The sequence below is a fragment of the Clytia hemisphaerica genome, unplaced genomic scaffold, assembly GCF_902728285.1.
Source record: "Clytia hemisphaerica strain Z4C2 unplaced genomic scaffold, Clytia hemisphaerica genome assembly, whole genome shotgun sequence".
NCBI lineage: Eukaryota > Metazoa > Cnidaria > Hydrozoa > Leptothecata > Clytiidae > Clytia > Clytia hemisphaerica.
This window is the reverse complement of record NW_027104612.1, coordinates 581,073-606,663: the sequence shown is the minus strand read 5'-3', so window position 1 is coordinate 606,663 and position 25,591 is coordinate 581,073. Positions and strand designations below refer to the sequence as shown.

The following is a 25,591-nucleotide window of genomic DNA, read 5'->3' as shown; positions in this document are numbered from 1 at the left end:
TGTTTTATCCTTTCTTAAAGTCACAGCAGTCTCAACAGCAGCCAAAAAGGCCCCGAAAAGGTCACTTATAGCTTCTAAATATCTTTTAAGGGTCGTAAATTGGCAACCTTGAGATCAATAATCTTTTATTGTAAGGGATATGGAAGATGATTGTAGCCCAAGAGGGAATGACACTAGCAGGGTTAGAGAATGTTGGGTATATGTGGGTAATTAACCCTCGTGGTGTTCTACTCATAACCAGCACCTATTTTTTCATGACCTCTCCAGATCTCATTTGATTGATCCTAAAATGAAGACAGACAATTCATTTGGAAATTTTTAAATGTCCCTATGTTCCTTCCTCTTTTATCTCATGCATTCCATCTTAAGTTCGTATCTCAAAAATATTTCTTTTCATCTTTCTAATGATAACATTTCCAGCAAAGATTTCCTTCAAAAGATGACTATCGGGAGCAGAGAAGGGGAACCTTTTTACAAATACCGTTTATTTCAAATCTTTCATCTTAGTTTAAAAGTCATAAGAAGACATTTTTCAAAATGATAATTTGAATCACTCAGATAAACGTTATTCTTGCTTCTTCCATACTTCCTCCATGTTTACGATAATTCCTCTAACCTCACAGCTCTTTTTTAACTGGAAAAGTATGAAGCTTCAAGCTTTATGTTGGTCATTCTTGTTGTCATGGTTGCAATTTGCAGTCGGTAAGTATAACGGTTATCTTTCTTCCCCTAAACATGAACCACAAAAAACGTACGTACAACTTTTCTGGTAAGTAGTCAATAATCAATGCAACAAAGAGTTACATAAGTTTTTCACCGGACTTTGAAATATCGTTATATCGTTTTTGAAATTTCCAAAATATATCAATATCTAGGTAGTTCCACAGAATTATTATTCCTCAGTTCATGAAAACTTACTTCTTGCTTCTTAGGGTTGAAGATGTCCAACACTCCAAGGGAAGAGAGCATTCATACTGAACTGTTCACAAACTACAATGCAAATGTGAAACCGGATGGTTTAATCAACAATACTGTTCAAGTACATTTGGATGTCACCGTCCTCAAACTCTCCTTCTTGGTAAGTGATCTTATCAACCCACTACTATGTTTGATGGTTATAAATATGGGTAGGTTGATAAGGAACACCGTCATGGTGTCGGAAGGAAAAGAGCCATGGCGACTGGAAACAAGTCTTCCTTTCTAAATACAAGTTGAATACAAGTCCTGCATTGTCTGTATGTTCATCATATTATTTTGACACGATCCTGATTAAAGGAAATCTGTTAATGCTTATCACAAGTCGATTCTTTTCATTTTCAGGACATCAGATCGCAAGTTCTGTCGATCCAAACCTTCACCACCCTGGTAAGAAATTGTGGTTTTTATTCAAAAATGAATTGAAGTCGTTTTTATATTCGTGGAAACGTTCTTTTTTCATAAAATTCCGTGATTCTGTAAACTGGTATTGATTTCTTATCCCAGAAAAATTTGGATCTTCCCATTTCAACCTTCTCGTCTTTTCTGACTGATAGAGATGGTTTGACAAACGTTTGATGTGGGATCCAAAGGCACACCATGACATAACACAAATATCTGTTCCCAATTCATTGCTCTGGACTCCTGATATCGTCTTGTATAATGAGTAAGTAGTATAAAGCCCCTGTCGTTGTGGCTTTATGCGTTAACTTGGGGAGTTACTGGAAAAATCGGCCAACATGTCATCTCTGGAGGGAGTGTATTCTGATGGTCGCTGTGAGAAAGCTACAAAAAAAAGCATTGTTTGTGACAGGGGTGTATCTGTTAAATAGCTCCTTTCTCAAGAAGCGAATCGTGGTGCAGCGGTAGAGCATCCGGCTACGGTTATATCAAAGAATCTCAAAATGGTACTTAATGCATCTCTGCTTGATGCTCAACAATTAAGAGAAGGATCAAGGGTAAATGGAGAAATCCAGGGAGAAAGAGTAGCGCTCTTCCCTACCTTCGGGTAAAGCTATCGAATGAGGAGCCTTCGGGTCGCCTCCTACTGTGGTTACAGACTTACTTACCTCTCAGGGGGTTACAGGGCATCCCCTTCGTCATTTCATCCCAAACAAAGTAGCAGGTATTCATTTCATTTCATTTTCCATCAAAATAAGGCTACAACTTTCTTTTACAGTGCAGATAACGATTATACAACACATAATGAAATTTACCGAACGAACGTTCAAATCCATCATAAAGGTATGTTGACATGGACCTCAAATATCGAGTGGAAAGCCAATTGCGAAGTAGACATCACCTGGTTCCCGCTTGATAAACAGGTAAGAACACCCTTATCACTGCAATATAATGATGGTGTATTTTTGATGACTCCATTGATTCTACTGGTTTTCTTGCAGAAGAATGTACTTATACTATGAATGTACAAAACAAATGAACAAAGATTTTGTTTATTTCCAGGTTTGCAACTTGTTGTACGGTTCATTGTCATACACATCAGAGCAATTATCTCTGGTACTTCGAGAGAAAGTCAGGAATATCGATGGTTTTGTGAAAAGAGGAGGTTAGTGCAGATAATAATTTCCAACCAGCTTTTTAAAAAACACAGTCTATGTTAAAGTGCTTTTTAGAATTTTAGAATGTCTTGCGTAATACTTTACAGTGTAGTTTCAGTTTTGGATCTTACGTAATTCAATCTCTAATATCTTTTTGTTGATTACATCAGGCAGAAATCTATATTTTATACATGGCAAATATAAAAAAATTCACTATGGTCAGAGCCCTTAACTTGAACCTCTATAACTCGAAAAAAGTTTCATGGTCCCTTTGTTATGCCTTTTAAACTATGAACTATAATTCGAAATTATAATAACTCGAACAAATTTGTGTTCCCCCGTGCGTGTTCGAGTTATGGAGACTTCACTGTATAACAAACCCTGATCTATCTTTCAGATCGAAACTTCGTACAAAGTGGTGAATGGGACGTCAAAGACATCAACATCAAATCAGTGGAACAGAAATTCCCATGCTGTAGAGACAATTTCTCTGCTCTTTCGTATACCGTAGCTTTGTCACGTTTCCCGCAATTCTATTTCTTGTATATGTTTTTCCCGATTTTCTCGCAATTCTTTTTGTTTTTGATGGTTTTTCACATTAGACCCGAATCAGGTGAACGACTGGGTTTCGGAATCACTATTCTGCTAAACATCACAATGTTTATGACATTCATATCGGAAAAGCTTCCCGAGAAATCGAACAACCGACCTCTTATTGGCCTGCTCTTCTCCGTTCTCTTTTTCATCTATTCACTCGGACTCGCTCTAGCCTCTATGACTACATTCTTCTCGTCCAGGCTAGGACCAGTCCCTCACTGGTTACGCAAGTTTGCTGCTCCAGCTGCAACTGAAGAGGCTTTTATTGTTGAAAACCAAACCTCAGAAAACATTGAAGATGAGGAGATTAATACGACAAAAGATGGACCGAAAATCCAGACAATTAGTCGGGGATCCAATTCAGAGGTCACGTGGGCGATGGTAATGAGATCATTGGACAAATATCTCTTTTACATTTTCTTGGTCATTTCTGTATTGTTACCGATTATTATCGGTCTCTCCTTGGATCAGAACTTTTTTGCAGGATGGAAAAATATTTTTAATGTTTGAAAAAAATGAACAACGAATTTTAATAAAAATCGTGTGAAATATAATTCATGTAACACCCAAATCTCACTAACCAGATGAATTTTATTGCCAACTTTGGCGGTGACAAAATATGGAAAAATTCAACTAAGATAGTTTAAATATGGAAATTTTTACGAAACATTTTTTGGAGCTCGATATCTTACAAGATGAAATAAACCGGTTTCGGTGGTGGCAGGGGACATCCAACAGATGTGGAAATATTGGCCTAAATATCGTCCCCGGTGAGAAAATTATTCTCCAATCTTTGTCCCCACTGAAAATAATCAAATAAACCAATTCTCACTGCAAATTATAGCGCTATTTTTCCCGTTGAATTTTCTGGCTCGAAAACAAAAGAATTGAAATCCCCAGCCATAAAAAATATGGGAATATCAATCAGTCTGTTATTTTTATCCCCACTGGCTGTAAAAATCCTACTTGGTCTGTGAGAAGGGGTTAGATATACAGACACAGGGCTGGGTTTAGCTGATATCATCTTAAAATGTCCTCTTCTCAGTTTATCCATTCATCAGAAGAGTTTATAAGAACAAACTATATAAGAACATAAGGGTTCTCTGGCCAAAATATTAATAACAAGTTGAGAATATTTAAGGCTTCGCGGGCCCTAAAAACCCAATTTCTCAGGAAAATGGACAAAAATACTAAAAAAATGGAAAAATATGAACATTATAAGGCATTTTTGGGCTTGAAACTAAAAAAAGTTAAGAATGTCCGAAGGCCTCAAATATTTTGGATGTTCTTATATTAAAAAGTGCAGTCGGTCATCAAAAGATCGAACTAGGACTTAGGATAGGAATTATATTGGGGAATTATAAATAAAAAACTCAATGCGTACTTAAAACAAAATTGGTCTTGATATTATCAAATACACTAATAAATGGCATACCGGATAAGTGGGATGGGGGAACCCGGGAACCTAAAGTGGGAACCTAAATGAACACCTGAAAAGTGGGATCGGGGAACCTAAGTGGGAACCTAAATGAACACCTGAAAAGTGGGATGGGGGAACCTAAGTGGGAACCTAAATGAACACCGGAAAAGTGGGATGGGGGAACCTAAAGTGGGAACCTAAATTTTTATTTTTATTATTTTTTTTTTTTTTATTATTTTTTTTTTTTATAGCAATATATTTCGCAGGTCTATTGACCTCTATGAAACAGAACTTTTGTTTTTACATTTTATAAAGTTTTTTCTCCCTTTCTTTTATCAAACGCTCTTTGAAGACTTGTAAGGATGGTGCTTCAACAATATCTTCTTCTAGATCATTCCAAGGTTTCACACTTCTGTGAAAAAGAGAGTTGCTTTGGTAGCCTCTCATACCGTCATTAGCAAAGTTCCTTTGAAGCTCGTAATCATGCTGACGTCGTGGTCGTGTTCGAGGAGTAAATTTCTCTGATCTTATAGACTCGTCATAAATGTGGAGGTTCTTGAAAACTTCCACCATATCACCAACTTGCCGCCTGGTCTTTAGGCTAGGTAGATTGATTAGTCGTAGCCGATCTTCGTATGAGTAGTTTCTATAGCAGCTAACTAGCCTTGTAGCTCTTCGTTGGACGCCCTCAATTGCTTTGATATGTTTGATTAGCCTTGGAGACCATACGCTACATGTGCATATTCCAAATGGAGTCTGACAAATGCAATGAAAAGCGTTCGAAACATATCTGGTGAGAGAAATTCGAAGCTCCTGCTAATCAAGCCAACGATAGAGTTAGCTTTCTTGATTTTACTGAATATATGGGCTTCAAAGGTCAGGTCACTATCGATTATCACTCCTAGATCTTTTTCTTGGTCAACTTGTTCTAGAACAGATCCTGCTATGATGGTATAGGGATGGACATATTTGATGTTCCAAAATTTACCCAGTGTTAAAACATGACACTTGTTCGGATGAAATTCTAAAAGCCAGTCCTTTGACCAAATTTTAAACCCTTAGAGTGAACTTATTCTCATTTTTGCTCATTTCCACCCTTACAGTGTACTTTGGGAAGCTTGGAAAAAAGGGCCGCACGTACGGTAGGTCTTTTACCTTGAGTGCCCCCCCCCCCCCCCCGTGGATCTATGCCTATGTGTATTGAAGCGTGGCAAGCCGTGCAATATGTTCTATTTTACTATCAAACATTTTTAATTAATGAAGTGTATTCACACGCTGTACTGTTTGGTTGGCACAGAAAGAAAAACGAGCTAGAATCCGTTAAATGCTAAGCGACCCCAGCCCTGACCCGAAAATTGGAGCTGCTAATAAAAAAACAATTGTGTATTGCATCAAGAGTGAACAAAAACTAGATCGTAAATAATGTTTTACTAGATTCTGTATTCAAGCAAATTAGATCCGTGCAAAAGAAAGAAGAGGCTCTAAGTTATCCATCGAGCTATGAACGAACTTCTAATTCCTTCTAGATTTGAAGATATGACGGTTTAAAGTTTAAAGTCAATTAAGTCAATTAAGTCAATTTACTAAAAAGAACCTTTCAAAAAGATGCACTATAAAACTGCTGATAAATAAACATGCTTTTTTGAGCTAATTGAATAAATAAATTCCCTTTGTTTTATTTTCAACATTATTGTTTGCGAACCGTAATGTAAAAAGTAAATAACTGGTGTTCTTATTATGATAAAAGGTTTTTTCTTTCATTGCATATAATATCTTTCTTATCTTTATGTATTTGTTTTTAAAGAAAAATATTTCAATTCTATTAATAATTAAACAACTTAGGTTCCCACTTAGGTTCCCCCATCCCACTTTTCCGGTGGTCGTTTAGGTTCCCACTTAGGTTCCCCCATCCCACTTTTCAGGTGTTCATTTAGGTTCCCACTTTAGGTTCCCCCATCCCACTTTTCCGGTGTTCATTTAGGTTCCCACTTTAGGTTCCCCCATCCCACTTTTCCGGTGTTCATTTAGGTTCCCACTTAGGTTCCCCCATCCCACTTTTCAGGTGTTCATTTAGGTTCCCACTTTAGGTTCCCAGGTTCCCCCATCCCACTTATCCGGTATGCCCTAATAAATATGACAAAATAATCAACCATCCAAAAGTACAAATAATACTTTTCTTAGAATCCCATTGTCATTAAAGGGCATTATAGTATAAGTCAGCAATGTTTTGAAATGATACATGTGTGGTGCAGTGTAATACTTGTATTTCATAAATCGCCTACGCTCGAATAGGGAGAGGTTGACTGTTTGTCAAATCTTACACAAGCAAATTTTTTACGGTTTAAATGTTGAATTTCAATGATAAAAAATATCTGAAAACATGTCTTTTCTTGTTAGAATGAATGTTTCTCCTGATCTGATTGCTCATTGAACAAATAACAACAACAAGGTTTGCTGTTATGTTAATTTATGATGTCTGTGATCTAGCTTGTCAGCGCAAGACACAACAGTGTTATTAGCCTGTAGGAAAACTTTTCTCTTTCCACAAAACTCGATAAACCTTATGTTCAATACGTTGGAAGAACATCCCTAAAGCTTGTATAGGAGGAATTATTTGCCGCGCAAGGACGCGGAAATTCTTGTGAAGAAACTGCGAAGTTTCTCATCTTCTTTTCGTTGTCTTTTGCAACGTTTTTATAATACCTCAACTGTAGACAAACAGCGAAATATAATGGAGTCAATAAAATGATTGCAATACTGTAAATAACGATCTCGTCAGGAATGTTATGAAAGTTCTTCACAATGATGTAAGCTAGAATGCCAATCTCGAATCCGATAGCAATTGGCTGCCAGACTATATACGGTATTAGAAGCAAGCGGCCGCTCCGGTGGAGTGCGTCCGCGTAAAAAGCGGCGTAACATAGAAGTGATGATACAACGATCGAAATAGTGTTGAAAAGGAGTCCGACAGAACACGTTAGATAATGAACTTCCATAGTTTCATATTCAGCCGGGTTGTCATCGAAAGCGAAACTGTAATTGACAATTCGATAAGCGGACCAACAAAAGTTCACCACAGCGATAATCAATAAACGTTTCCCGAAAATCATGCTTCGATTGTTCAATTGTGGATCACCGATATTTTTCAAAGTAGTTCGTTCGTTTGCTGCGCCGGTCGGTGGAACTCCTTGTGTAAAAGACATTTCTAAAGCTTAAAAGAATTCAGCGTCTCTAGAAAAAAGTAGGCAGTCTCTTCTACGAGAGTGGATTTGTTCATAATTTTGCAATTTTTTCTTGTTTTGATTTCAAATAAATATGTCTTGTTTTGTTGACAGGGTTTGTTTGTCATGAAGTTGGTGCGTTTCCTCGTGTTGTCGTCTCAATTTCATCGCCTGCACATCGAATTCTTGTGTCAAAATTGATTTTTCTGTGACGACAAAAAATAAACAAATCCCCTTTTCATGCCTAGCGAATTCTTGTATCATCTAAATCGTCATGTGTAGCGAGACTTCGTGACAACTTCAAAAATCCCCTTTCAAGTCAATCAATCGTCACGTGATAGTTGACCAGTGACCTTAAGCGAGAAAGGCACTAAGTAACAGAGGCTAAAGAGGACTAAATTGACCTTTGACTCTTTGAGGGCATACAAGCTTTTGGGCAAGAACTTTTCAGTAATCATTGTTTCGCCAAATCAAACTAACACTAAAACTGACTTTTACAGAAAAGAGCATCGTTAAACCTTTTTACTGCCATTCACTTACACAGCATTTCTAAACAAAAGAATGAACAGTCTTCTCCCCTGAATGGCAGACCTCTATATGATATACTTCCTATAAGGATGAGCAGAAGCCTACCCCTTTAGGTGCTGCAAAAGTACAAACAGTGCACCTCCTTTCTATGATAAAAATATCTTTAATTACCACCGTTATCAAGCTGAACTCAACTCGCTAAAACTACGAGGGTATTCTGGTATTATTGTGGTGATTTTGAACTGTGACCAACTGATTGTAGATCATTGCTTTTTGTCTTCTACAGGTTAAATTCCTTTTCAAAGACCATTGAAACCCTACATTGCAATACCCTTGTCTCAAGTATCAATAAATAGTGTTCTAAAGAAAATTGATATTCAAATAATAGATCGTATATTGCTTCAGTCTGTTGTTTGGGAGATTTGTACAAAATTGGATGCAATTTACTTAAAATCATGGTCGAAATCGATTGGCAGTGTATTTTAACGTTTTTCAGAATTTAAAGTTCGGGCGAGAATTGCTATTTTAGCACTTCCACTTTCTTTCATTGAATATTTCGATTTTAGAGGGGTTCGGTGGCTTCTAGGCTATATTCCAAGCGTTATTCGAGCAAATTAGAGCTTTTAAATCCTGAGATCCTAAGGTCCTAAGTCTTAAGTCTCATGTTAAAACTCTACTTTCCAACTGTAGTTTAAGGCGCTTGAAAATCATTTTTGGTGTTTAAAATTTCGCCGGGAAATCCCCTTTGTCTCAAAAATTTTGTCCATGATTGTAGGGAGGCTAGGGAAAGTGGGGAAATGAAAATCCCACGAACAGTATTTCATTTGAATATGTTTATTTGAAAGGTTAAAAATATCTTCTTTACAAAAAAATGTTAAAATTAAATATCTAAATTGATACAAAAATTTTGTCTACTTTTTCAAAAATATTTGTAGTTTTTGTGTTTATAAAAATATGAAAAGTTAGTCTAAAGTTAAATATTAAGAAAATAAGAAAGCAAATATCCTAGTTATTTCTCGTTCTGGTCCCTGAAATTGTATTTATTTTTGACAAATATCTTCTCTGATGGATTGTACGGAACCGATCAAATGATCGAAACTTTCCGGTGCATAAATTTGATCATCACCAGATGCCAAATTACTTAAGAACGATTCGTCGACTTGATCTCCGACTCCCAAAACGATAAGTTTGACTCCACTTTGTTCCAGTTTGGTTTTCACGGACATAGAAGTTGATTTCTCGGACACACCTGAATCACTAGCTGTTAAAAGAATGACGTATTTGGATGAAAATCCAATCGATCGCAATTCGATATCCGCTAATTCCAATCCTTCAGACATACGGGCGTTTTTTCCACCACGAAATTCCACCTTGTCCAACATTTCGGACAAGTCACGTGTGGTGTCACGTGACAAGGGAACTGAGGTCGTTGCAATGTCGGTGAAATCGATCACACCGATGCTTGTTTGACCCACATTGAAATATGGGATGACGGTCTTGAGGAATTCTTTAGTTTTGAGGAATCCTGATGTACCGACATTGGATGAACTGTCGATAACGAAAACAATCGCCACGTCTTGATAACACACTGAAAGAAAAAGTTTTGTATTGTTTAGTGTTAGAACGTCCTCAATCAAAGTTTGCACAAAAAATGTATTTTATACACATCGAGTTTCTATTTTTTGATATAATTCTGTCGTTTCGATAGTTGTTTGAAAACATCCATCTGTAAGTGGCGTGGAGCCGAAAAACTGATTTTGCCTCAGTTATTCGAAACCCGGGGGGGGGGGGGGGGTACTACCCTTGTCGACCGACGGGGGTGCTCCGCTGAGGTTCGAAAAATGGACCCTACGTGGGACTCGAAATTTGCGAAAAAAGTGACCCTGAATGGGACTGAAATTCCAAAATTTTCTACTTTTTCCCCAAATTTTCCAAAAATTAGCACCCTACGAGGGACTGATTTTTCTATTTTGATGTTTTTGCGACCCTACCTGGGACTCGTGGAGGTTGAAAAAGGTACCCTGACCAGCGGAGCATCCCCGTTACCCATTTTGCCCTAGTACCCCCCCCGGGATTCGAAATATGCTATTATTTACCCTTGCTTAAAACGAGACAAAGCAGGCAACGATACATTTATATACAGAGTTTTAGACTGAGATTTTCACTTACCTGAACAAGAAGCGATGTCGTTGCTGGCGAGAAGTTTGGGATCAGGTTCGCGGAATTTCAACACGTGCTCGTCGATAGTGATTCTTTGAATGCATCCAGTGAATGGTGTTTCAATGCCACGTGGGTGGCTAAAGTATAAAGATGGTAGATTGGTTATGGAATGTCGGGAAATTGGAAATGGTGTGATAACACAAAAGGGTGGTGGAGATCTTTTTTTGGAAAACTAAGGCTAGTAAAACGACAAGATATCGTTTCATGAACGTTGAAAGGTCGTCAACTCTTCATATATCTTTATTACCTTCATGCACATTCTAACAGACAAACAACTAAAAATACGCGATCAAGGCACCAAGTCCCAAGTTTTTATACTACATGACCAAAAAAGACTCCAATATATAAATATTGGTTGAAAGAAAGCATCAAAATTAATTGGAACAGGAGAGACTAAAAAACCACGTATCCCTTCTGTATTGATCACGTTATCACAAAGGCTAAGGTCTCTTACAGCATTGACTTCCGGGCCCGAAGGGCTGGACTCGAGAATTGAAAGTAAAATCTATCGCTAGATTTCAAAGAATGCAGTTCTCAAAAACAAAGGAACCGCTAGATACAATCTGTCGTCATGATTACGGCGCTTTCTGGATGGGAAATAGGTGGCTTCACTTTTCTTGTCTGGAAAAGGTTAGATTCTACTCTAGCCCTTCGTTTTCAGGATTTAACTAGGCTGTAGACCACTTTTGATATACTGGAAGACGTTAATTTCAACCAGCAGTGGACATTTAGTTTCGTTTGCAATGAACCAATCTTAACAACTTACCTTTTTCCTTCGATCAATTGATCAGCTTTTCCAACATACAAGATAGTGTGCAGATTTGAGATGAATGAATCACCAGGGGAATTACCCGTAGCAACACGACGCGAGTTGAAATACATCTCCAAGCGTTTGTTGTGGCGGTAAATACGTAATGTTAACCAACGGTTTTGTCGATACCGAAGTGCACTGGTGACTGTTTGGTTTCCCGCGCCCAGATCAAAACTATAAAAAAAAATCGAATAAGGGCAGTCTTTTTAAGATAAAATACATTATAGTCCTTCCATTAGCATCAAACAAAAGGAAGTATAATTTAGCATTTGAGCAATGAGTCCTGTGAGAAATCATTCGGCGTAGAATTAAGGAAAGAGTTAACATTGCACTGTGAAAAGGATGGAATCTCTAAAACTTTCTTACCTGGCGACGATTCTTCCGTTCTGCAAAGAAACCATGAGATGATCTCTTACACCAGCCGGTCCTTGAGCATACAATAACATTCCATTTGGTCGATCTGTACGGAAGACCATCTCGATATTGTGTTCGTGCTTAGAATCTAAGAGTTGTTGGTACGCCAAGAAAGACGTCTTCCCGTTGAAGCTGGCTGGTTGTTGTGGCAACACATACACTAGAATGATAAAGAAGAAATTAATGAAACGAGCACTCCAAAGACACGCTTAAAAAATTTGATCGCATACTTTTTCAATTAATTTGATAATTGTTATTGCTACCTAACCAATAATGAGCAAGCATAATATTTATTCTGAGGAGAAAAGCAGATTCGCCTAAGTGACAAGAAAAATATGAGTTTCCATCGTACTTAAAAGGTTTTAAATTAAGAGTCGCTGGACGTAATACTCGGAATGTTGAGGAAGTTGAATCTAAATACGAGACTAATGTATCGGAAAAATTATTTGTTGGCAAGGCAAGTCGCCTTTTGAATGATATTCCAAAAGCGATCAGGGAAGAACCTGATCACAAAAAATTTCGCAATATTTTAAAAAAGTATTTATTAGATCGTAGTCTGGCAATATTTTATACACGTTATATCTAATTTTTTTTTTTTTTCTACAATCGGTAACCTCACAGCAATCTATACATTACTTAATCTTATAGTTTTCTTCGTTCGAGTTAGCAGTATTCAACTCTACAATTTCTCATCATGTTCAAGTCTTAGCAACGTTTTTCGGGTCGTGTTAGTTTTTTTTTTTCTTGGCACCTCACTCACTTTCAAAATTTTTCCTATTTCAAGCCAATATATTGTAGATTCTATGATAATGAGGTCTGGAGGTTATATTATTAATATTTACCTTACAATATTTACCTGATATTTTAGTCTGGTGGTCTGATCAACACTGAAATTTTCGCAGGATTAGCTACTTCAATACTATTACAACTCAACCGAACTTTTCCTAATCAACCACTACAACACCAACAAGCTTACTTTCTGTTTTCTTTTTCTGCAATTTGCGAGCTCTGTCAGTATCCTTGAGTTTTGTTTTGTGTTTTTGTTTTCTACGTTTTACGGTTTTTACAATCGCAATTTTGTTAGCTTGCAGTATTCTTGAGTGTTTTTTTTTGTGTGTTTTGTTTCTACAGCATTTTTTTTTTCATAGAATATAATTATCTTTTTATTTAAATATGATTATTTTTACATAGGACGAATAGCCATTGTAAAATATGGAAGAGCCTGAAAGACAATTAAAAAAAAAAAAAAAAAAAAAAAAAAAATAATATCGTTTCTTTGAAAATCATAAAGAAAAGGTATGAAAATTTCTAATGACAAACCTCTGTTTTCACAGTTTCTGCCTTGGTAACCCAGCGAGCAAATACATTGGTAGGATTTAGCACTGGTTGCTATGCAACTGGCGCCGTTCAAACATGGTTTGGCGAGACAAGGGCTTGCTGAACAACTTCCAAGAACTGTGCTTTGTGATTGGACAACGGGTCCCGGATATCGCAGATTCAAGTCTTCACCATTCAGACGCAATCTCTTGACACATCCTTGATAACCGACGCTCGCTTCTACTCTTTGTTTGTCACTATGGAAACAAGAAAGGCTTTAAAAGAGTCGATTTCTACATTAAAGGGGTCAATTCATGAAGAATAGTATCCAAGAGATTTGTATGAAGATTTCTGACGACCATAGTATGAGAAATAGCGACCGTCATATTGAAAACTGCTGCGAAACAGTTAAAACAAAGACAGCCAAGTATGGAAGATCACAAACCGCAATAAACAAATTCTTACATTGATCTCCAAGCAGTAGACATTCCGCCAACGAAGCTGACATCATCCACATTCAATTGTTGCAACGAACCAGGAGTTTGTCCGATCACAGGTTCTCCTCCATTGATGATCAACTTCCCTTCAACGCCTGTTCGAATGGCGCGAATGGTATTCCATTGGTTCAAATCGATTCGTTTCCGTGAACGTAAATGCGCATGCCCCTTCCCGTTGTCGAACCTACGGAAAAAAAGGAATTAAACGAAGAAATGTCAAATACGTATACAAATACGTTTTTAATATAGACAAGAAGCTAATACATTGAAGGGCTCGATGACGTCATTGGATCCTGATAAGTTCGCGGGCGTTGTCTGGATGTTAGACTTAATAGAGGAACATAGGAATAGATAGGGTATGGATATCTCTGAACAAACTACAAGGCTTTCGTGTAGTTAATTCCAGTTGGACTTAAGATACCTAATTTCCTATTTGACGGTTTGAATTATATTAAGAGAAGCTGCAGGAAGGCAGCCAAGAGCATAATTCAAACAGTCAAATAATAAAGTCATCGAAAGTTGAGATCAAATAATTTACTTGAAATTGACGTATCCATCATTAAGAGTTAACGACAAAAAGTCGGTGGCCGACGAGCTGGAAGTGTCGGCAGTGTAAAACAATACACCGTTGTCGTTTTCCGGTCGTATTCTGAAGATGAGTTTGGATTCGTAACGAAGGTCTCCATGTTTGATGGTTTGGTAAGAATTGCCACCGAAGAATAAATTGTATTCTGTTGATAGAAAAACAAAGATATTCTCAATATTCATTTGGTTTCCTACATCGAATGTGTATCTAGCCCCATTTTCACATTAAAGACTAGGTCAGGGGGGGCAGGGGTATTAGGTTTGCGAGGTGGCGGGTATGCCCAAGCAAGACTTCTAAAAACAACCCTTTGAGAGACTATTTTACCCAATTTCAGCCAAAACTTTCCAACTTTAATCCAAATTATGAGAATTTATGACCCTTTGAGGGAGTCAATTTTGGATATTTTGGGACCCTATCAGAAACTTAATTGCTAATTTATTGTTTTGTATCCATGTGAAAGATTCACATTGAATTATGTCCTATTTTGACTAGTTACTGCCCCCAAGAGACTAGTTTATGTTTTCTTACCGCATTCTCCGTCATATGCTTTAAGGACCAATTCTTTTCTCAAACACGAGCTTCTCTTCATTTGACATACATTTTCGTACGTTTGACCATCATTCCCACACAATCGAGCCCTGGGTTGTCCATCACATGTGGCTGGACACACGCACACTGCAGAATCGCCTGTTACTCTGCAATCAGCGTAGAATTGACATTTGATTTTAGCGCACGCAGTTGGTTCTAAAAGAAAACAAATAAAACCAAAATGAAACTAGATAATTTATTCAATGTTTACCAAGAAATCACAAAAGTCTGAAATTCGAATGAAGTTGTAAAAAAATGAAAAATGAGTGGCAATGTCTAACTTACGTTCATTGCAAGTCTGGTCCTTTAGTCTGTTGATTTGTCCTGGTCCTAACGCACATGGATAAATGTAATACTCATCCAAGCGGCCGCGCAAGTAACGCGCACGCGACGAATGATATTGGAACTTCCCGATAGAGGTCTGTTCACTCCAATCTTGACTCAATGTCGGTGATCGACGGAGGTCCACTCTCAAGAAAGAGTTGATTTCTTTTCCATTGATAAACATCTGAACTTTGTCGGTGTCCACATCATAACTGGCTGCTAAATGGGTCCACACTTTAGCTTTGACCAGTGGCGTGGTACGCCGCCCGAACACCCTGCGGTGAGAGAAATAGATCGCGCCCTGTGCACTGATACCGAAATCATAGATGGATTTGGATCGTGGATTGGTCCACCCAGGGTCGATAGTTACGAACAGTTGATGGGTGGGTTCTTTTAGATCTTCAAGCCACACCCATGTCGCAAATGTCACACCACGAGTTGGTTTTCCTATAAATATAATTCAATAAAGATCAAAACAAAGATTTACAGATAGAATTCATTGGGTTTTCTTCCTCTTCGTCACATTTCAGTGTTTAATTACGCTGCAAAGTTCTAGGCGGTTGGTCAAGAGTAGAATCAAAGATAATTTTACGATGGCGTTTGTGGTATTTCAGAATAGTTTGGAGAAGAAGAGACGCATCTCAAAAAAGTTAAATGCGCAAAATGACACATACCGTTAAAAAGTTTTCCATTGAGTGAGATTTGTCCATCTTTGAATTCGGCACCCCTTCCACACTTGTAATCCTCGTTCACTCGTACTCCTCCTTCCAACCGTCCGCTATTCCCGTTCCAACCGTCCGCTATTCCCGTTACCGGATTCATCCGGAACAAGGGAGCCAGAACTCTTCGCGAAGTTGAAGTACAGTGACGGGTTGCATAAACCAGCGCGATCTAAATGCATAAAAGGAACAGAATCAAACAATTATCACTTTCAAAGATTCCTCGTGTACACCGTCTAATTTAGTTTGGGGGAAATGCTTAACAAGCTACATCTAGTTCATCAATGAACGAGAGCGAAACACCAGTAAAAAAGCCTTATCTTTTTACTAGCGAAAGCTAGAATTATAAAATGTTATGGGAATCGATGGGCGACATGTTCAACAGGGGTTGTAAACAGACATTACCCAGGTGAATCCTCTCTATGATATCTAAAGGACTTTCCATAAAGAAAATGTTTGGAGACTATTCGAACTTTATACTACTTCCAACTCCAAAGGACAAATCCGTTAATCGATCAACCTACCTGCAACAGGCATGTTCAAGATCAACAGTTGATGTAAGAAATCAGGTAACGCATTCAAATTGACGGCATGGAACAAATTACGTTGCACCACAATCACGTCCAAGTATTGCGACAAATCAACCGAGTTACCAAGAGCAACGATGAATAACTCGTTACCAGCGTTCTCAAGACGTCCAGCAACACTTGAGAATCTTTGCATATCGATCAGTTGGTTACTTCCAGTTGTGAACATGATGTAGACTTGTTTCTTCTGCGAGGACGTCGCTGATCCACCACCGTATCGATTCATGGCAAAATCTAAAGCGGCGCCCATCTCTCGTTGACCACCGACTCGGTTCGCAGCAGTCAAAAATCCACCCAATTGGTTTTTATCATAAGAAAATTGGTTCATGAAAGATCCGACCTGGTTAGGGACTCCGTAAACACCAAGGGCAACACGAGTGCTGGATGAACCCAGATTGTAACCATTTATGGTGTTGTGAACTAAATTCCTCATTCCATTGAAATACGGCATTGTCACACCTTCAGTTCCATCGATTAAGAAGACGATATCATAAGTTCCAAAGTTCTCTGTAAAAGCAAGTTGAAAAATTTCATCATTTCATCATTTCTATCTTTTAATATGTTTAAATGTCTGTGATGGAAGATATGTAAGTTTTACGTAAGAGGTTATCTAAGGCTAAATGCCATATGGAAATCACTCACTTATAAAATAAAAACACAGACGGAGGGAGGGATCACCAAATAACAAATTCTTACTGCAAGGTAGTCTGGTGGCGATTCTTGAAGGCGAACCATTCAAACAGAATGAGCGTTGCAATCGACATGGACTCGCATAAGTATTCAGATCGTCACCACAGACCATGTTGTAGTTATCATCGCATCGCTTGCAAACACATTCCGTTCTTCGATCACTGTATGACACACAGGTCTCATATTTCCCACATTTTGCTTGCAAGCACAGATCTGGAACATGAATAAAGAATAGTTTGAGCGGATTATAATTATATTATCATTTTTACTCCTGATTCTTCTAAAGTCACACAACGAAAAGTGAAGCAATTTCCCACTTACTCAAAAACAATAACCTGAAACATGTCTGAAAATGCTGAGTGAATATTACAGCATATTAATTGAAAAATTACCTGGTAAGGTTGCTATGACAACAGGGTAAATAAAGAAATCCATTGTGGGTAGGTCATCAGGGAAAAACCACGCATCAAAGATCTCTCGTAACGGTTCTCGATCAATCTCATCTCCGATTCCGACAAGGAGGATTTTCACACCTGCATCTTGTAATGCACGCGCCTCTGTTCCTAAGGTCTGAATCGACGTTTGGGCGATGCGATTGTTCACAAACACAACTAAGGATTTCGGAACACCAGGTCGTGCGCCGTTCTCAGCGGAGAAAAGTGACGTGCGCGCAAGCTGTAGAGCGGCATTCAGATTGCTTCCAAAGCGCGGGTTATCGAGTTGCATGACTAATCGAGTGAAGTAGTCACGTGTTATTGCTGCTCCGATTTTGATTGGTAAAGATGGCGAGATACCATTTAACACAACACCAGCTAGGGCTGCATCGTTTGATAACGTGTATGACGTCATCATATTTCGAATGAAATTCTTTTGTGATTGGAAGATTTGATCCGCTTGCGTTCCGCTCGCTCCCATGATGAACCCTAAATCGAGCTTCTCCATTGGTGCTACAAAAAATAACAATAGAAATCAATTTTACACATAATAACTGCACAAAAAGTCCAAGCAAAATCACTCAAAAAGTTTAGCTCGAGTTTCCGCAGCTTAGCTGATAGACCTTTTTATATTGAACGTTTTCCTTACATCTTATTTTTATTTTATTTAGTTGAAAGAATTTAGTGCAGGGTTGGACTACCTTCTTGGTTAAGATAACAACATTGAAAGTAAATTCAGTCCATAAAAAGTTGAAACGCACCTTTCTTGTACCCAATAAGTTGTTCCAAATCACCAAGGTAACCAGGTATACCCATCATGCTTTGCAAGAACAAAACATCTTGTTTGCTACTACTGATTTGATTGGCTCTCTCAACAAATTGTTTGTTGTTCAGAACCATTGTGATGACATCAGTTTTTGACGTCACTCGGAGATCATTGAAAGCAACCTTTGTTTCTAGATCGAAGAGTTCATTCGTTGAAGCCGAACTTTCGGGTAGTCCAGTTGTCATGACAACTAAAATACGTTTAGTATCAAAACGTTGATTTGTTGGTTGGTATATGTTACGGAACACATAGTTTGGTAGCCTGTGAACTCCTCTTTCACCACCTAAAGATCGAACAGAGGCTAAAGAGTTTTCGATTGCTTCCATGGAAACCCCGTTTTGAAGCGATAAAACATCGATGAAATCGTTTGAACCGTATAGCAGGATGCCGAATCGAGAACCACTCGACGAGATTTCGAAGCTCTTTGATAAAGCTCGGATGTAGTCGGAGATTTGTTGCATTGCTGTATTATCGAGTTGACTCGAAGCATCAATAGCGAACAAAACATCGAAGCGATCTTTCACGCCACACGACTTGTAAGCGACCACGCGGATAGGTTTCTGCATGATACACGAATCACGTCTCATCCAGCATTCGTTGGCGTATGATTTTCCATTGTCTCCACAAAGTGGTGCATATGGTTGTTCGATGGGACAGATTGGACAGATACATTGAGTGGTTTGATAATTCCTGGACACGCATTGTCCGAAATACTTACATCTCACTTTCACGCATGGATCTGTAAAAGTAAAGAAGAGAAGGTTGTTAGAGTTTGCAGAGATAATATTCAGAGAAATTTTCAGAGAAATAATATTCTTTTCATTGAAGTCAATGTGTGGAGCATTAAATATGTGGGAATCACCTGGTTGTAGCTGGTAAACAATTTGATTGAGATGTTGATTGATATTTGGAAGATCGTTGGCGAAGAAATAAGAATCTCTATTCGTGCTGATCATGCGCAGTTCGTTGGCGTCAATGTTGGAAGAAACGCCCAACACAACTATTTTCACGCCCATCTCACGAAGCTTTTCCGCCTCATGTTGAAGGTCATCGCTCAAGATACCACTTTCACCATTGTTGAAAATAAATAAAGATTTGGCAATACCAGGGCGACCACCGAAATTCTGGGTGAAAAATTGATTTCGAGATTTTTTCAGCAATGCGATTAGATTGTACCCGGGGTTTCCTAGGGTGATGTCATTTATTGCTTTGTCAGCATTTGCATACGTCAGCAAAGATCCCAGTTTGAAAGCAATCTTAGCATCACGGCCATACGTCATAAAACCGACATGAGTAGCGCTCGGCGAGATTGTGAATGGTTTAAGAAGCTGGCGGGCGAACTCTTTTTGAGCGTTCAGTACAGGTAAGGGTGATTCAGGTGACATTGCAAAAGCGATTCCAAGATCAAAAATGGTAGGTAAAGCTATGGATAGAAAAACATAAGAATAGTGAGATAAGAAAGTAGAAAAAACCTCGAAAACTATTTCTATTGTTTTGATCATCTGAAAACGTGGATATTTGAAAGTACAGGTTGACGCTCTTAAATTTGACATTCGATAACTTTTCACTTTCGATCAAAATGAAAGTCACTATTGAATTCTCTAAAGAAACTCTCACAACGCGTTCAAGTTATTTGATAAGCTTTCATTGTAAATTTGAAATTTGATTCCTCGAAAATCTCGTATTTTATGAAAATCGAATTAGAGTGCCTCAACTGCAGTAGAAATACATACCAACTGCATCTTTGATCTTTTGCTCAACAGTTCCAAAAAGTCCTTTTAAAGCATCAATGTTAGTCACAGGGATGACGTTATCGTGGTTTCCAGTTATAACCTTTAGTGCTTCAACATCATTGGCTGTCTGATCAATTCCAACGATGACCAGCTTGATTCCTTTTCTTATCAATTCGTTAGATAGTGAAGAAAGGTCGTTAACATTTTTCTGTGATGCCTTCTTTGTGAATAAAACTAAAACCCTGCCCACACCAGGACGACTTCCACGACTAGTGCTGAAAATTGTCGAGTCAGCGTATTTCAATAGAAGGTCGAGTCGAGGTGCACCGTTGACTTTTTGAACATTCATCAACTTTGTTTGGAAGTTGTTCAAATTTGTCGAGTCAGCAAAATTGTCGATTCCATTTACACGGTCACCGAAAGTTGCGAGCGAAAGTCGAGTTTTGGACGGGTTGACTTGGTAACCAGTGACAAGAGAGTTGGTGAAGAATTTCATGATGTTGACGTCATTGTTTGTGATGACGTTGGAGGTGTCCAAAGCAAAACCGATGTCGTAAGCTCCAGTTGTTCCTGAAATCAAAGGTAGGGTTAATATATGCTCAGCCGAACATAGACATAAACATAGCCTTTACGCTCAAAATACTATAAAGTGAATGCAACATATAGGCGTAGTGGTGTGGTGGTCATCGCTCAAGAATCCCGTCTGGGAGGTCCGAGTTTGATTCCCACTGTAGTACTGCGGTTCACTTGGCCAGTGAGCACACATTCGCCCGGGTCAGCCTATACCATGCGAGGGGAATTGGGTACCACAACTCTGATACAAGAGTGTAGGTGATATGCCAGACATTGTCGTGTATGGTGTCACTCACACGATATATATGCTCTCCCGCGTAGTTCGAGTGTCATTACTATGTATCATGGTATCTGTGTCTCGCGTGCAGAGAGCCAGTGCTGTATGGACAGGGCTAAGCGTTCTGACTTGAAAAAGGAGAAATTCCTACTTCGCAAGGAGTAGGACCCATTCCCCAATGGGAAGGGCTCATATCATATCATACCACGTGGAGAGAGCAGGCAGGAGCTTGAGCGCCAGTCTATTCTATCATGAGTTTACAGGAAGCTTTGAAATCGAAAAAGTACAACAATAGAATGAAAAATAATACCGAGCAAACTTAATGTTCAATTCAACTTACCACACACTTTATTTTCGACCACTTTCAATAATTTCTTCTGCGCACATGCGTCAGCCTGCATGTGACACGTGGTCGCATAACTGACACCATTATCTGCGCATACTGGGCGATAGATGACGTCATTGGGACACTTGGGGCAGATGCATGATGGTTTAGTGTAGAATGATGGGATACATTGCGAAAAGTATTGACATTTGGTGTTGCTGCATGGCTCTGTAAAAAAACAAACAAAGTTTTTGCAAAAAATTCAGAAAAAAAGCTTAAAACTTCCGCAAAAGCTTTGAGAAAACTCAAAAGCTGGAGTGTAAGATCTGGAGAATTCAAACCTTATGAAGACTTCCTTTCCAGAAGTAAAAGTTAGGACGCAAAGTCTTAATAGCCAACACCAGTTTGACACTCAAATACTCAAGTTCAATCGACTGAAAACTCCACAACCTACCTTGTCCAGTGACGTAAACAAGCGGATTAACATATCGATCAAAGAATTCTAAATCTTCAGGGAAGAAGTAAACATCAAAGTCGGGAGAAACATCTCCACCATCTTTTTCGTCTCCAACTTTGATAAACATCGTCCGAATACCAAGTGATTTCAATTTTTCAATCTCCTTTCGGACACTATTGTTATCATCAAAATCTACGGTATCGACAATAAAAATAGCTTGCTTAGCAACGCCTGATCTGGCACCTTGTTCATCTGTAAATACTGACGTCAGTAGATATTGTAAAGCCTGTTTTACATCACCACGTTCTTTGATAACCATTTGATCTAGTGTGTCAAGGACTGTATTTTGTTGTTTTCCTTTATTGAGTTGGAGCTCAGTGGAAGGCGTGTCATAAGTAACAAGCGCAATATTTGTGTCGTTTGGTGAGATGAGATATTTTTGCACTAAACGGCGCGTCAATTCTTTCTGCTTATCTGCATAACCAGTAGACGACAACATGAACGCCAAATCCAAAGGTTTTGAGCCAACTGAAAGAAAGATTTTATTTAAAAGCTTTTGTAAAACAACTGATACTATGATAGTACCAGTACGGTGCGAAAACGACCTCAATTAGGCGGCGAATCACTTAGCTGGATACAGAGGTGAGATCCGAACTGACGAATTTTAAATCATCGAGACTTCCCTCCGAGAGCTTACCAGTCCATTCAAGTATAACGTTCGCTAACAGTGTAAAGAAGGATCTTGAAACTTACCAACTAGATTAGCAACTAGTCTTTCGAAGTCAGGATATACAGTAGGCAACAGGTTTCCTTGCTTGATGTTGATAAAGAAATTGCCGATCACTGGATAAAGGACATCACTGAAATCCAATTCTTTTTCGTTCATCAAAACAAAAGAAGGTTGAATACCACGTGACCTCATGTCCGAAAGTTTTGTTTTTACCGCGTCCGAAAATTGATTAGGATTATCCGATTTCATGAAAACGACTAAGAGTTTCTTGACGTTGTCTCGACCATGGGTTTTAAAGATTCTCTCCTCCACAGTGCTTAACATGCGAAGAAGATCAGCTTTTCCGCCAACACGTGGGAGAGTGTTGAGACTGTATCGTGCCACCTGAGGACTGACACCTGACGATAAAGTCAAAGGCGTTTCAGTGGTTGAACCATAACTAGCAATACCAATGTGTGATGCAACCGAGTTGAATGTGAAATAATCAAGAGACGCTGATGCGTACTGTTTAATGTATCTCAAAAGGTTATCATCTACAACGTTTGATGTTTCAATGGCGTACACTACATCCAAATCGTCTGTGTCCCCTACAATGCAAAAGAAAAGCTTGAATAAGAACTATGTTGTAGAAATCTTTAAAAATATATTAAACAAGACACGAATAATAGGTTTTGTTTTGTTGAAATTGAATCAAATTGAGTTAAATTTTGATCACTTCAAAAGGAGTCGTCAAGAGATAGAAAACCTCCAACAAATCTTCAAAATTGAAAAGAAGATATGACTTACTGCACGGCCCTTTCTTCGCAATAACAATTTTCTTCTTTAACAAACAAGATTCTGCTTTCAATTGACACGACGTTGCGTAAGTTCTGCCGTTATCTCCGCAAACGGGGACGTAGGGATCTTCCGCAGGACATACGGGACAAACGCACGTTGCTTTACGTGCATGATTCGATACGCAAGTTGAGTAATAATTGCATGACTCTTTATTGCAAACATCTAATGGAAGAAAATTAATTAATTGGATTATGGTATTATGTACGTTGAAGTAAAGCCATATCAAATAACTGTAAACTAGGCCATTTTCTCTTAAACCCTTTCAGGATGAGTAGGCCACCCAACCCCAGATAGCAAGAAACTTCATTCTTTCACATCAGCTCCACTATGAAAGAACAAAATTTTGTAAAAGACAGATTAAGTTCGGACGCTGTTCACACAAGACAATTAAAATCATGTTCTTCACTTTTTTTCACCATAAATCACGAAAGAGTTAAATTCTGAAATCAGTAAAAATTACCAGGAAGAGCAGCAATGACGATTGGTTGAATGATTTGATCAATCGATGGTAATCCATCAGGGAAGAACCACACATCAGTTGGTGTGATCACAGCTTCGACACCATCTTTGTTTTGTTGGTTGCCATAGTAAATACTAATAATCTTCACGCCTTTTGATTGAAGTTCTCGCAATTCTGATTGGATGTCTAGACTAGTTGCTCTATCACCGAGGAAAAGATAAAGAGATTTCGAAGCATCAGGTCTGGCTCCATAGCTAGGATCAAATAACTCTCTCGTGACTTTCTTCAAAGCTGCTTTAAAATTGTATCCTTGATCTAGTGTTTGGATTTCCAAAATTTTCTCCAGGTCTTGTTTAGTGAATATGTTATCCAACCGAATGCTGACGTCAGCTTTTGAGCCACCGTGGGTGACAACTCCAGGAAGGACAGCATCACGTCCAATGTCGAACCTTTGAGTGATGGAGTGAACGACGGAGAGGAGTTTCTTAAACGTGGAAGCCTCTTCGTTTCTATCGTGACCAACAACAAAACCGACATCAACTTTCTCCGATACTATTTGAAGATCAAGAAAATTGATTTTATAGGTTTCATATCGCTATTTTAATGCGTCAAAAAAGAATCCAAGATCGAAGAATGAATCTCATTAAATATACAGGCCTAAGACATACAGAGCTACCTTTATCTAAAAATTAAACGTAATTAAATTCAAAATTGGTCAGATTGAAGCTTCACACATATGTACCTGGTATGAAAAAGAGGAATCACCGCGTTCAGGTGGTAATAACTTCACTAAATGAAACCAAGGTCACTCTGTGAAGGAATTTTGGAAAAATACAACTAATTTCGATTCCGATGACTCACCTCCAGTTAAACCGATTTGTTGTTCCAAAGATCCGATTCCATTAAAAAGATTGTCCCAGTCGATTTGAATGACCTGTCCAGGATTACCCACAATTCTTTGTAAATTGATGACGTCACGCTGACCGATGTAAACAATGACGATACGAACGTTTTGCGATCGTAGATCATTGATTGTTCTCTCCATGGCATCCAAATCTAGTGCTTTCGCTGATTGGTGCAGCACGAAGACGAACACTTTCGGATTCTGTTTGTTACCCGATAAAATCACCAAATCATTGATGGACTTTTCGGTGATTTCCGATAAATCCAAACCGTCAGTTTGTCTCTGCAAATTCTTGATCAAGTCACTGAGTTCGTATTTGTTTTGATAATATTGGTAAATTGTTGTGGACGGTTTGAAGGGGTATTGAGTGATTGAAATTCGGACATTGTCACCATCGATCGTGTATGTGGAGAGGGAGTTGAGGATAAATTGTCGAAGCATCTCAAATTGTCGAACATGCATAAGTGAAGGTGTATTCAAAATGTAAACAATCTCCAAGGGACGATCGATACCTGAAATGGTCAGAATGGATACAAAGAATCGATGCTTATCTGTCGATCAAGACCGAATCCCTCCTTTCCAAAAGAAAATATTCATAAACTGAACGCAGAAAACTAGTACCAGTTCTGGTAAATAATGAAATTTAGCAAATATAACTTAAGGAGAAGAAAATTTCGCGGAAAGTTACTTTCATGAAAAAGAAAATTCGCGAAATTTTTCTAATTTGCGAGAATATTACGAATCGAGAAATTCGAAATATTTTCGAGAAAAAACTTTCGCAATTCGTTGATTTTTATTTATTTTTATCCCTGATTCACTAACCTTTCTGAAAAAAGAGGATGGAACCTGCCTGACTTTTTCCACATCCATAAATATCAAAATACCCAAAACTCGGTTTTTGCGCTGTTTCGAAAAGGCAAGATTTTACGGACAAGTATTTTTTTTTCGCGAAAAAGAGCTTTCGCAAAACTTCTTATCAGAA

At 38.4% G+C, this 25,591-nt stretch overlaps 2 protein-coding genes across 2 annotated transcripts in view; one reads left to right on the top strand and one right to left on the bottom strand.

The window, feature by feature from the left end:
* Positions 1 to 334: 334 nt before the first annotated feature.
* Positions 335 to 3,692, top strand: LOC136824269 (neuronal acetylcholine receptor subunit alpha-4-like). Its single transcript, XM_067080435.1, has 7 exons — positions 335 to 702; positions 933 to 1,078; positions 1,321 to 1,365; positions 1,533 to 1,642; positions 2,156 to 2,300; positions 2,440 to 2,542; positions 2,932 to 3,692. Exons 1-7 carry the CDS (start codon positions 594 to 596, stop codon positions 3,639 to 3,641), a joined length of 1,368 nt encoding a protein of 455 aa, XP_066936536.1. The 5' UTR covers positions 335 to 593; the 3' UTR covers positions 3,642 to 3,692.
* Positions 3,693 to 9,118: 5,426 nt separating this feature from the next.
* The window catches only part of LOC136824267 (uncharacterized), a 70,578-nt gene continuing 54,105 nt past the window's right edge, over positions 9,119 to 25,591 (bottom strand). The window contains exons 35-56 of the mRNA XM_067080433.1: positions 24,567 to 25,121; positions 23,706 to 24,257; positions 23,195 to 23,407; positions 22,432 to 22,995; positions 21,676 to 22,206; positions 21,237 to 21,449; positions 20,047 to 20,616; positions 19,176 to 19,736; positions 18,249 to 19,052; positions 17,446 to 18,000; positions 17,060 to 17,266; positions 16,301 to 16,870; positions 15,732 to 15,948; positions 15,019 to 15,504; positions 14,674 to 14,889; positions 14,098 to 14,290; positions 13,528 to 13,743; positions 13,066 to 13,319; positions 11,698 to 11,905; positions 11,287 to 11,505; positions 10,470 to 10,597; positions 9,119 to 9,888 (exon numbers count right to left, since the gene is read on the bottom strand). Coding sequence (XP_066936534.1) covers positions 15,836 to 15,948; positions 16,301 to 16,870; positions 17,060 to 17,266; positions 17,446 to 18,000; positions 18,249 to 19,052; positions 19,176 to 19,736; positions 20,047 to 20,616; positions 21,237 to 21,449; positions 21,676 to 22,206; positions 22,432 to 22,995; positions 23,195 to 23,407; positions 23,706 to 24,257; positions 24,567 to 25,121 — 6,008 coding nt within the window. The 3' untranslated portion in view covers positions 9,119 to 9,888; positions 10,470 to 10,597; positions 11,287 to 11,505; ... (5 more) ...; positions 15,019 to 15,504; positions 15,732 to 15,835. The remainder of the gene's footprint in view (positions 9,889 to 10,469; positions 10,598 to 11,286; positions 11,506 to 11,697; positions 11,906 to 13,065; positions 13,320 to 13,527; positions 13,744 to 14,097; positions 14,291 to 14,673; positions 14,890 to 15,018; positions 15,505 to 15,731; positions 15,949 to 16,300; positions 16,871 to 17,059; positions 17,267 to 17,445; positions 18,001 to 18,248; positions 19,053 to 19,175; positions 19,737 to 20,046; positions 20,617 to 21,236; positions 21,450 to 21,675; positions 22,207 to 22,431; positions 22,996 to 23,194; positions 23,408 to 23,705; positions 24,258 to 24,566; positions 25,122 to 25,591) is intronic.

Excerpts from the sequence above, each read along its gene's own strand:
- LOC136824269 (XM_067080435.1), top strand. The coding sequence starts at position 594 with ATGTTTACGATAATTCCTCTAACCTCACAGCTCTTTTTTAACTGGAAA. Across the intron at positions 1,366-1,532 it reads TCCAAACCTTCACCACCCTG|AGATGGTTTGACAAACGTTT; the intron begins GTAAGAAATTGT and ends TCTGACTGATAG. Across the intron at positions 2,301-2,439 it reads GGTTCCCGCTTGATAAACAG|GTTTGCAACTTGTTGTACGG; the intron begins GTAAGAACACCC and ends GTTTATTTCCAG.